Source organism: Pimephales promelas, chromosome 11, assembly GCF_988280905.1.
Source record: "Pimephales promelas chromosome 11, fPimPro1.hap1.1, whole genome shotgun sequence".
NCBI lineage: Eukaryota > Metazoa > Chordata > Actinopteri > Cypriniformes > Leuciscidae > Pimephales > Pimephales promelas.
In genome coordinates, this window is record NC_142779.1 from 6891428 (window position 1) to 6903766 (window position 12339).

Below are 12339 nucleotides of genomic sequence, written 5' to 3' on the forward strand. Positions count from 1 at the left end.
AAAAAAAAATCTCTGAAATGTTCTATTCATCAGAGTCCAGAAAAAAAAAAAATCGGTTTCCACAAAAAAATATTAAGCAGCACAACTGTGCTAATAATAAGAAAACAAATTAGAATGATTTCTGAAGCATCTCATGACGCATAACAGGAATAAATTACTAAAATATATTCAAATAGAAAAGTTATTTTTACTGTTCTTTTCATCAGACACACAAAAAAAAAATAGCTTTGGTAATCATAAGAAAAAAAATGTTTTTATTAAAAATCGTATCAACCCTAAACTTTTGAATGGCAGTGTAGTTTTGTGAAAACAAATTGAATTTTGTTATTTTCAGTTGTGCTGTGAACTTACAGGACAATATAAAGGCCAGATTATTAATTTCAGAAACATGTTGTCTTTATAATATTACTCAGTATCTTTCTCATACAAGTCATAAAATGCGTTTTACATCACCTTTTTATTTTAGGGATGGGGTCCCATACTCCAGTTGAGTTTAAATTTTTATAATGTGGGTAATATTAATAATAGCTAACATTCAGCTAAGTCCAAATATTTGACTGGCAAAAAAACAACAACCAATGATTCACTGTTTTTGTATGTTTCCTGGCAGGTATTGTTCAAGGAGGCACCTTCCCTTACATTTGCACTCAGATCGTGACTATTGTGGATCAGGAACAGAGCAAAGTTCTGTGGACGCCGCTGGGCTCTCCGTAGAGACTCACAAACACTAGACTTTATACACAACACACTCAAAGGTACACTAACGTTACATGCGTCATGTTGAAATAGTGATTCTTTTTTTTAGGGTCAATATTCATTTTTATTATGTTATTAATTGTAACTCTTATTTGTATATGTGTGTGTGTGTGTGTGTGTGCGCATGCGGAAGCAGAATGATAGCACTGAAGTATTTGTTCATTTCCTTTGGTCTTCCTGACAGACATGTACAGTTTTAGCAATGCTGCATTTAAGACACTCGTTTACAGAGCAATCAGTCAGTGAATACCCCCCCCCCCGCCCATACGCAGTACCAAAACGTATGCGCGACACCCTCCCATGTCCCACATATCAGCTCAAGGACTGAATCCTCGTCTCGTGCTTTAAGAGTCATTCGTGGCCAAGTTTGTTGTGTAGATGTGAGTGAGCGTTGCTTTGAATCGTAGTGCTTATCTATCAAGCTGAGACAGACAGCAGCTAAGCGGTTTCTACGGGCCAAATGGAAGTGCCTTTGGAGATCTACTGAGCGTATGACAATGGCATGAGGTGAAAGCCTGGTATTTAAACAGTAAAACTTCTCAGATTGCACTCCAGGGCTAGACAGACCACTGTGTACTATGAGATCTCGGAGCATTCTCATAGCAGAGCTTATATTTAAAGAGAATATCCCACGTAACACTTGTACACGTATGCGTATGTATGCAATTTAACGAAATATATAGAAATCTATTTACTGTATTTTTACTAGGCTATAGGCCTAGGGGAGCGTGACGGAGCGGTCACTTCTTAGCAAATATTAGCATGTTTGCGTGTGTGTGAGTCGAGAGCGAATGCACATGTTTCTGTTTGCGTATGTTTGTCAGTCACTTTTATATGTACTACACACTAAAAAAAAAAAAAAGCATCACAGAAAGAAATGTTGCAGGGTAAACCTGAAATTGTTTTCTTATATCTGTTGAAATGTTAGTGGCTTTTCGTTGCTATTTAATTTTTTTATTTTTTATTCAAGAGGCGTGTTATGTCTCATGCCGACCAGTAGCCCCATTCATGTTGTGCCAAAAACATGTACTTTTTCTTTTGTTTTTCTGTTTTGCACTTCCAATGTTCTGAACCCTAAACAAATGACTGTTCGTAGGTTTCCAGTAGAATGGAAATAGGTAATTTTTACTGTAATGTGTATCACTCCTGTTCCGTACATTTCATTAACTGCCTTTTTTTTTTTTTTAAAGAAAAAGAGAAACACTGCATAAAAAAGGGATTTCTTATTGCACAGTTTTCTTTTCGAAGCAAGATATCAGTCCATCGGGTTGAAATTAGGCATTTTGTCGAAGTGAATCTAATGTCTAACTATTTTTCTGAATAGCTAGCGTATGGTTTTACACGAGGGATTCATCATCACCACTGAGTATTTAGAACGATTAGAACACAGGTACTGTTTCCATCAGGATTTCTTTTATTCTAAAAGAATGTGATTTGTATGGAGACGTCATTAATGCGAGAATAAAAGTTGTTTTCTGTACCACACAATGTGATTAAATGAATGAAGATGGTGTGTTTGATTGAATGGCATGTTCATCTGACTGCGGGCTGAGATCTCCGTCATATTAAGGGTGTTGTACAGCGCCGGCAGATTGACGTGTGCTGTAATTGAGAGCGGAGCCGTCTTATTTGTTGCTCCTCCTTGAAGCTGATGCACTGCGTCTAACCATGGGGAAGATGTGGTGTTAATTACTGGAACTAAGGTGAGCTCCCAAACAATACTTGCGTCTGTACAGCTGTCAGCTGCACTTTGAGGTGCTGTTAAACCTGATTCTGAATGACGTGATGAGACACTGACAAAATGATGTTTTCTCCCAAAAATAATGTTGAAAAATGTCCAGTCAGACCATCAGCTGACTGAGGAGACCACTACAGTACTGTCATTTGAACTTCTACGCTTTGATGAAAAGCACTGGTCAAAGGGTCTGTAGTTAGAAATGTATGTCTATCTGAAATTCTCTTGATTCGAGAGACCTGTAGATAGACAGATTCAGATACAAGTGGAAATGTAGACAGATGTAGATAAATAGATAAATGATAGACATAATGTAGATAGACATAGGTGACAGCAATGGACATATATTTAAACGGATGTATACATGATATAGATGGATGGATGGATGGTTGATAAATGTTTGGATGATATAGATATAGATGGATGGATCGAAGATATATGGATGGATGATTGATAAATGTTTGGATGAATGAATGATAGATATATCAATACATGGTAGATGGATGGATGATAGACAGATAGATGATGGATGGATAGATGGATGGATGATTGATAAATGTTTGGATGAATGAATGATAGATATATCAATACATGGTAGCTGGATGGATGACAGATGATGGATGGATAGGAGATGTATTGATGATATAGATATAGACAGATGGATGGAAAATATATGGATGGATGATTGATAAATGTTTGGATGAATGAATGATAGATATATCAATATATGGTAAATGGATGATTGATAGATGGATGAGCAGGATAATGAATGGATAGGAGATGTATTGATGATATAGACGGATGGATGGAATATTGATAAATGTTTGGATAGATGGATGGATAGATAGATAGATAGATAGATAATTTAATTTCCACATACATTTTTAACATTTCAAGATAGTTAGAATTAATGTATAATCAGCATTGTTATATTCATAAATTCTTAAAGTTCATAGTGAATTAATATTGACAATATGAACCTTACTGTAAAATAGTGCAGAATATTTTAAAATATATAATTTCCTGTTTTTGTTTGAGTGTGTGTGTGTGTGAACTGTTCTTTGTCATTTTACCTATTTAAATCATTTTGTCTCAACTGTCCATTAGGATCCAATATTCCAAAACTTCACATCTGAAGTGCTTACTACATTGCATAAATTTACATATCTGCAGCAAAGGCTGCCACTTGCACATTAATTATTTGTGAAACAAGCTTGAAAAAAAGACTTAATTATCATAAAAGGCTGCTTTAAAGATGCATTGAATAATAGTGCGCTACTAGACACATTCCTCCTCGTTTTCAGCTGGCGTTTACACAATAAAGAGGAGTCATCAGGTAAGCCCTAGCAAACATCCTCCTGACAGAGAGGTCAGAGTCTGTCCCACAGCACATTTCCTTAGTAAGGGATTTGCGTAGCTCTGAAGATGCCCTCGGCCATGCCAGCACTGATTATTGCAGTTCAGTCGTGAGAACTGAAGCTCCTCCCCCGAGCATGTGTCCTCATTTGGATCGTGCTGACTTCTTGTCCTCGGCTCCCTCTCCAAACCATTCTCAGCCACGGGAAGCCCTAAGAATGCCTTTTCGGCTTCACCCCGAAAGCAACACGTCCTTCAAGTCCCCTTCCTCTTCTTTTAGAAAGGGTCGAGTCTCCTGCTGGGGTATCTGTTTCCAGACAGCTGCTGACCGCTTTTCTGAACTTGAGAACTAGTACTAGGTCTGAGTGCTAGAACTAATCGATGTGGTCGACCATGCAAACGCAGCATTTGTGAAAGTGTTCCATCTGAATAATACTCCTGCTCAACTAAGCTTTGCATCTTTCAGCTATGCCGTTCTTTGACGCGGCTCTTGCAGGAACCGGTTCTTTAGCCCTCTAAGCTGACAGCTGGGCACGTTTTCCAGGAAGATGACCAATCGTGGATCCTATTGCCCTCCATAAATAACACCACTGAAGCCTGGTCTGCAAGATCCAGGCCCTACCAACTGGTGGCCTACCAGGACAGAGGGCTGTGTGATGGAAAACCAGTAAAAAGACACCAACACACGATAGACTGAAGAAGGAATGCACACAAACAAAGAAATATTGAGAGAAAATAAATGATTTGATTGATTTATTTCCTCCCAGTAATATGATTTTGTGTCACATGTCACCCAGGGGTATTGAGTGACACTCAGGGTTGGGTGTTGCAACAGTCTTGATGTTATGTGGCAATCCTGGAACAGAAAGCTAGCCTATTGAGAAACCATTTCCATGTTTCTGCAGGTACAAATATCAAGTCACCAGGCTGTTTTTACACTAAACTTGCACTTTCATTGTTGTCCAGTAGGAGAAGAAGTAACAGATACTGTTTGAAAACTCACTAACATTGACATGTTAACATTATCCACTGATACATTATGTCTTTTTAAAAACAAATGAATGGCTCAATAGTTTTTGGAAAGCTCTTTGTTGTACATCTGGACCCATACTCACTACAGGGTAAAGTCAAAGTTGTAACAAAAAAGATTAAATTGAACCTAAAATTTATCCATTTAAATATGTTACAATATTTTAGAAAAGTGATATGACTATACACCAGCATACACCATCTGACAACTATTTATGAAGATTATGTTTCAGCTGCTATTTTGGTCAAGTAATAGCATCTCTCAGTAAATCTCAAACATAAAAATCATAGAGGTCTGTAAATCTCCTTTACACCTCATTCCGTTAATGTTTGTTTATATTTTGAAAGTGACTTGTCTTAGGGTCTTATTTCATAGCCTGTGAAGTAAAGGCAAGTCTAGCCTGTCATCGAAGACAACAACAAAGCCTAACATTTATTTGTTACATTTTACCATCAATATTTATACCTTGAAACTAGGTTCCCAATAATTTACTAAGCTTATTATCCTTGACCTTTGGGGAAACAGCTTAGACCTCAATGATGAAATCACTTGCAAATGACAAGGATAAGCAGGCTGATGTGTAATGAAGCATCATGTGACATCTGAATGCACAGGACACACTGCTGTTGATCTTATAGGATTTAAATGCTTCTCTTCACAAAGACCCGAGACCATCTTACTAAATATCCTAAATAATGCAGCATATTCCCAAATAAAGTGACATAAATTTATTTAAAGACCTAACTTTGCCCACAATTTGCTTTCAGTTGCTTTAAAACTAAAGCATTTGTGTGTTTTATGAAATTCTGGAAAAACTGCACACATTTTTCCAGACAAAACAAATCAATTATAACAAATGTGACAAGAAACGTAGCTATTGATTCATATTAAACGTTATAATTTTGATTAAGTTAAAGATTACTCTGTTGACTTTTTCATGGAAGCTTGTTTCTACCACTGAAAAAAAAAAAAAAAAAAGGTAATGTTTCATACATCACAATAATGGTCAATAACTTATATATTTGGCTAACTCTAACTCGAGTTTATGTTTCTTTCTGTTTATTTTTCTTCGCATTTACGATTTTATATTCCACAATTTGAACTTTAGGCCTATTTATCTCACAATTCTGAATTCTGCGTAGTTACAATAATAAACGTAATACGAGCGACGTACAAACGTGCACGGAATATGCAATTGCCCGGGAAATACGTCCCCCCACAGCTCTAAAATATAAATCTATGTAATTTTACTATGCATCAGTTTTGGGAAGTCCCAACTGTAGTATGTTTACATTGTTGGTTTTCCTCACTTGTTTGTCGGAGCGGCTAATGTAAAACACGTAATGGATGTTAAGCGAAGCGAGGACAGAACGTTTTGAGCGTAGGAGCGGAATCTGTTGCTCCGCTCCACTCATATATGGGATTCCAGACCGGTTTGCAGACAGCCCGTTGGAAACACGCACATCTTTGATGCGAAGAAAATATACACATTAATGGGACGTTTTATCTGAAGGTACGTTAAATGATATATATATTTACTATTATATACTATAATGTTTACAGAAGTGTTATATAGTGAAGTGCTTTCACACTAGCAAGAGTGTTTTGTGATACAGACAGCCCCATGCTATTCATTACACAGCATGATTGCAAGTGTGATAATTTCCATCTTATTGGGCTTTTTGTAAGCATATCTCTTTAATACAGCCTCGTAAACAAATCAAGAATGGAAAAAGTATGTCTAGTGTAAAATATTAGCCTATGTTTTGTAAATATTATTAATATGTGTGTGGTGTTTATTTTCCAATTTGTTTCCTTCTTAGTTATGAAGATGTTTGCTAATGTGTTGTACGTTTAATAACAAATATCATATTTATGTCATCTTTATTATAACGGTTTAGCCCCGCCCTCCTACCTGTAAATCTCCCCAACAATCTGTGGAGCAGATCTGACGGACTGCCTGGATCAGCTGAGGAAAGTGAATGGGGACAGCGACGTGTCATTGAGAGCGGAGTAGCTAGTCGCCGAAATATCGATGTTTGAACGGGTTATTCCACCTAGCCTCGCAAGACTACAAAGAGCAGCTTGATTCCCAACTGAATAGCTTTGGAGACATTGATTAAGTTGTCGTTTATGAGCGAAATATCGATTAGACACCACTGAGGCGACTCTGTCACTGGATGGACGACAGAGAGCTTGAACGTACACAAGCCGCCTGAAGAGACAGTCGTTTGTCCGCTTTTCTCTCAAGAATCCACTGCTTTCTCACTGATAACAACAGAGACTACACGAATATTGGTTCTAGACTCCATTTTATTTAGACGATATGGAAAAAGACGAGGAAAACCCTTCAAAATGAAAATACGAAGTCGTCGTTAATGCGGATTTAAATGTCTCGCGCTGAGGGGAACGGACGCGCGATTTCTCCTCACGCTCTCCAAGCTGCTGTATTTCTCACACAAACAATATTATTTACACTGAGCAGACGTGGATAGAAAAACAGAAAGAAGAAAGGAGAGGGATATTTCAAGCAATATGGCTGATGGCTGGGGTTGGGGGCGCTGGCAGGAGCTGTCCAAAGCTTCTCAATGCTAGTGGCAGATGGCAACGGATCCTATGGCAGCAGCAGCTCTAGAATGAGTAATACTTTCAATTTTAATAAAAATCCGGACTCTTCTGTCTCTATATCGAAGATGGACGTGATCATTCCATTCTCACCAGACGTTCCCTGTGACAACAATGGTCAGCGCATGTGGTGGGCTTTCCTTGCCTCATCCATGGTGACGTTCTTCGGGGGTCTCTTCATCATCCTCCTATGGAGAACCCTCAAGTACCTGTGGACTGTCTGCTGCCATTGCAACATCAAAAACAAGGTAATGCATCCCAAGCCCATTTCCCTCTCCATGAAAAGCACCATTAGCTGGAATGAAATGATCATGTTCTCTGCGTATCTTAATAACTAAACGACATTTAGATGGCACTGGCAGTGGATTTGCATTGAAAGAAGTGATTCATTGGGAATACACTCGATCTTCATGACAATATTGCAGCAAGCAGCAGTCATTTTGAATAAACTGCTCAGAATGATGCACAAAGCCCAAACATCTCAGTGTTTATTGTATTAAACGACCGTGGTGGAATTTAATTCATGTAATTTTGTCAGCAAACCTGAGCCTTTCATGTAGGCCTCATGTTTTCCTTTACAAATCACATTATTTATGCTAGATGTAAAAGCTCTCAGTGAAAATGTATCAGCCGTGTTTTGGGCCATAGTTTTGTTTTGAATGATGTAGAATTTTGTTTTATACTTTTGCTTCATGTCAGTGGTTTGTTGATGTATAAAAATGATGAAGATCCAGAGCATAAACAAGAGATTTATGCAGATGTGGATGCAATCAGTGACCTGGTAATGCTTTTGAACTGTTACTAGATTCACCCTGTAAATAAGACGTTGAGGCTCGAGATGAAGGCAAAATAGACAGCATTTATTCATACACTGCCTTAAAAGTCATGTATGAACGTGTAGGTGTTAAACTGGGTATTTAATTACTTTTCTTAGTGGTTTTAAAAATGCTATATGATTCATTATGGGCAATACACTTACAAGCAAGCACGTTTATTATGTACTGTAGGTACACAGATTATCTTTAAATAAACAGCAACGCTCAACTACAAACGCATTTTAGTGTTTGATTTTCATAGGAAAACAATCCAGACCTGTTGCTTGCAACTGTGCAGTAAATATAGTGTTTCTTTTTCATTCTTCACATCCGTTCAATTTAGTAGTAATGTGATTGCTTCCATTAGGCACTCAAAATGGACTCTGTGTGTGTGATTGCAACAAAAGTGTGGCTTATCTTCTGCATGTCCATCTTTGACGGATTGGCTTCAGTCCAATGTAAATGGAAAAGTGTTATTTGCTTCTCTGGAGACTCATTCCAGACATAAAAACGGACTGGTTACCCGATGCTTCATTTTGGCTGCTTCAAGTGGGATTTGAGGAGACATTATCCAGTGAGTTATAATTAACCACATGAGGCCTGCATGGATTCAAACAGCCAATACGGTTTAATCCCTATTAGTACCTACTGACTAAGATATCTGTCTGGGAATGACTTAAAGTACAGATTCGATGGTTTGTCGCCCTGTTGGTTTGTCAACAACTTTGCCTGTGGGGTGTTTTTGTTTTTAAATGATTGACATTATGAAATGATTACATGGTCCCTCTCGTTCGGGGTGAGTCTGTGTTGAGCTTTTTATTTATTTAAATGTAAAGGGTTAATGGCGTCTGTGAAGTCACCAGTCTTCATTATCATTTAATTACTGTACAAGCGTTCCAGCAAAGCAGTCTATCTGAAACTGACACTGTAGCTCAGCCTCTTTGGATGGAGGTTGTTAAAACACAATCAGGCCTGTGTTTATATCACTAGCTGTTGGGAAGCCTTGATTAAGCCTTGTTGTCTTCTCTGGGATGTGATGTATAAGTAAAACCGGTTATTTCGCAAGGTCAGTGTTTCCCTAATCAGTTCAGTGGTTGATGACAACTTGTTATGTGCCATTGGGAATGAGAATGTTTTGCCAAGTGATATCTCACCATATCCGTTTCCAAAAAGACATGGAAATGGCGGTGGGGATAATTGAGTGCACTGTTTCCTTGTAGAAGGAGAGTCTGGAGGGTGACTTTGTGGATGGGTATTGACACTCTGTTGGAAGGGGAACATGCTTATTAGTAGCATTAAGAGGCTGAAACGTTATCCCTGTGCAGCTGACTGCGGACGGCAGGTCTTCCAGGCATGGTGTCAGTAATGGGATGCGAAAGTACAGGCCGGCCATGTTGAGCAAGTGGGTGAGACTGAAAGCATGCCATTATATCAGTCATATAGACTGTCTGCACCACACAGTGATGCACCTGAAAAAAAAGACTCACAAATCCTGAGCACATTATCTTTGAGTTGTATCAGACTTCACGCTTTGGTTATTTGAAGTGCCTTTCCATTGTTCACTAGGTGATAACTGTCCCTAAGGTGCGGTTGCCATACGGAAGGAATAATGACTTAATGTGAACGCTCTCTCTCTTTCTCTCTCTCGCCCTCTCTGTCCTCTGTAGCACCTTGCCTGAGGCTCCGGTTAAAAAGCATGCACTTTAAAGTAAAATACCTATTGAGTCTTTAAGGGAACGATTTGTGTCCTTATTCAGGGGGAAATTGTAATATTAGTTGCTGACTTTTAGATTTTGTGGGAATTTTATTTCTAGCACAGAAAATAAAAAGGAAACCCGAAAGAAGCATAATTGGCATCTTTTTATTTGAGCCAAGGAGGTTTGTTGATGTTGAAGTCACGTTATTCACTAGGGCATACTATGATTGCCTCTATCAAGTTGTATCAGTAGATAAAAAAAACAAGCCATCTTATTTTTGTGAAATAAATTCTTTAAGATTCATTTTTCCGGTGGCTGTTGGTTTAATGGACTCTTCATAGGTAGATTACTTTGATATGAACTGTGATTTGTGCAATGTGCATTATACAGTATATTGTTTGTGTATTATGTATTGTCTATATGTTTTACCTTCTGCTACATGCACATTATTTTGTTATTTTGTCAAATTAAGGTTTATTGCATTATATTGACTATAGTGTATAAAATTCTACACAGTTTTTATTTTTAGAATACACACACACATACAGTATATATATATATATATATATATTTTTTTTTTTACACAGAATATATATATATATATATATATATATATATATATATATATTTGGTTTTTTTTTAAATAAAAAAAATATTAATGGTTTATAATTCCGTTTGCACACATTTAATTGTATGTTTCAAGAATCAAGCATGTTGATTATTAGTTGCATGTTCCCATCTTTGCTTAAGGGCACTCAGTTCTGTGTTCACTTTTTTTGAGCCAATCATTTGAGCCGTGACTAATGACTCTGGTCTGGAGCCACAGGAAAATTGTGACAATGATTGGTTGATGGCACCGCAAGATCGTGCACACTCCCAAGCGTTTCACTGGCAACTGTCCCTCCGAAGCTTGAGCTGTGATGTCATAGGGAGGGAACAGGGAAAGGTTTCCAAGATATATCTATTTTATATTGGCTGTCAGTGGAGAAAAAGGCTCCTTGTTCACATATTTCTGTAGTTGTGATTACATCTATCAATCAGCCGAGGCTACCTGCCATTAGCTACACAAATGTTCTTACATATCTACTGCACCTTTAATGATTTTGCTTGAGGCAGAGACTAGACCTATGTTTCAAAAGTTTCTATTTACATTTTGGTCAAGGTTGCAACACCGTTACAGAAGCGGAGTTTGATATTGATTTGTTTTCCATGTTTATTTAAAATTGTTTTGTATTTCTGCTCTAAATTGCTTTATTTATTTCCCTGTCTTGTTTTACTGGCAACTAACGTGAAGGTGTTTACCAAAAGCTATCGCTCCATGAAATGAGCCTTGGCTTTTCCGTCCAATGATTTAGTCAGATTGCTCCTTGACTGCCGTTTCCCATTTAAAGCTCACAACGTTCTCTGACCCACTGGAGGGTTACGTCTCAAATGAGGCGTGTGTTGTGTGTGCATGTGTTATGAGACCACACAATACAGTGATATTTTTATAGACCTAAGGCTGAACTTTGTATTTTCATTAAAGCACTCAGAATTACTGAGATGCCTAGTAAGTGGGTTTGTTGTGCGCCTGTGTAACCCCTCGTGCTTGGCAACGCACCAGCTGCCTTTGGGCTAACAGGCGGACAACACACACCCAAAGATCAGCTGTCCCTCTCACTAACACTCTAACGCAATGTACCCGTGAGTTCTGTGCTCGGTACATGCACCTATAGCTCTATTACCAGATAAACGGCACGTCAAATTATTTTAATTGTCGGTAGATACTACTTAGGTTCTAACTAAGGTTTTTAAAATGTAAATTAGTGCAGTGGAAGAGCATGTTGTGGAAGTCAAAGGACACTTGGGTGTTACTTTTCAGTAGTAAGTCTGCTTTTAATGAAGTGAGTATAGTAATTTCTTTCCAATCTGGCTTTTTTATTAAGGTTTGCAACAAATTCCATCTTAAAACAGCTCAATAATAATGTTGTGAAATTGATTTGCTATTGATCCCAACTGACAGTTTGTTTTTACACCTCTTTAATTGATATTTTAAAATGTTTTTAAATTACATATCTCCTCAGGATGTCACATTGACTGTTTGCTGTTGTCAATAGGACAAACAATTATGCATAATAAAACTGGGCAGAGGGCTTTCAATCGCCAATATGTTGCAGTATAAAAATATAAAAACGTCAGATTTGTGTCCATTTGTTCCTGCAGCCACTAGGATCATAGTTGGAGTGAGCGATAATGGTGTATGAAGAAATTGAAACCGATAGTTGTACCGGGCAGTCAGGCATTGGAGAGCTGTTAACTTAAACTCTACTTCCAAGAGTGATTAAT

General features: G+C 37.8%; 2 protein-coding genes across 17 annotated transcripts in view; both read left to right on the plus strand.

Moving 5' to 3' along the window:
* Positions 1–1938, plus strand: part of dlg5a (discs large MAGUK scaffold protein 5a) — a 61187-nt gene extending 59249 nt beyond the window's left edge. For all 5 annotated transcript variants that reach the window (XR_016145497.1, XM_089116841.1, XM_039671993.2 and 2 more), the window contains one exon: positions 611–1938. Coding sequence is in view for 4 of the 5 variants with exons in the window: in XM_089116841.1 (XP_088972967.1) it covers positions 611–714 (104 nt within the window). In the remaining variant the exon portion in view is untranslated. The remainder of the gene's footprint in view (positions 1–610) is intronic.
* Positions 1939–6297: 4359 nt separating this feature from the next.
* kcnma1a (potassium large conductance calcium-activated channel, subfamily M, alpha member 1a) overlaps positions 6298–12339 on the plus strand; it is a 173093-nt gene continuing 167051 nt past the window's right edge. For 8 of the 12 annotated variants that reach the window (XM_089116842.1, XM_089116845.1, XM_089116849.1 and 5 more), the window contains exons 1-2: positions 6298–6390; positions 6779–7750. In XM_089116842.1, the coding sequence (XP_088972968.1) occupies positions 7466–7750 (285 nt within the window). In that variant the 5' untranslated portion in view covers positions 6298–6390; positions 6779–7465. The remainder of the gene's footprint in view (positions 6391–6778; positions 7751–12339) is intronic. The other 4 variants (XM_039671657.2, XM_039671659.2, XM_039671664.2 and 1 more) reach the window with 1 other exon arrangement.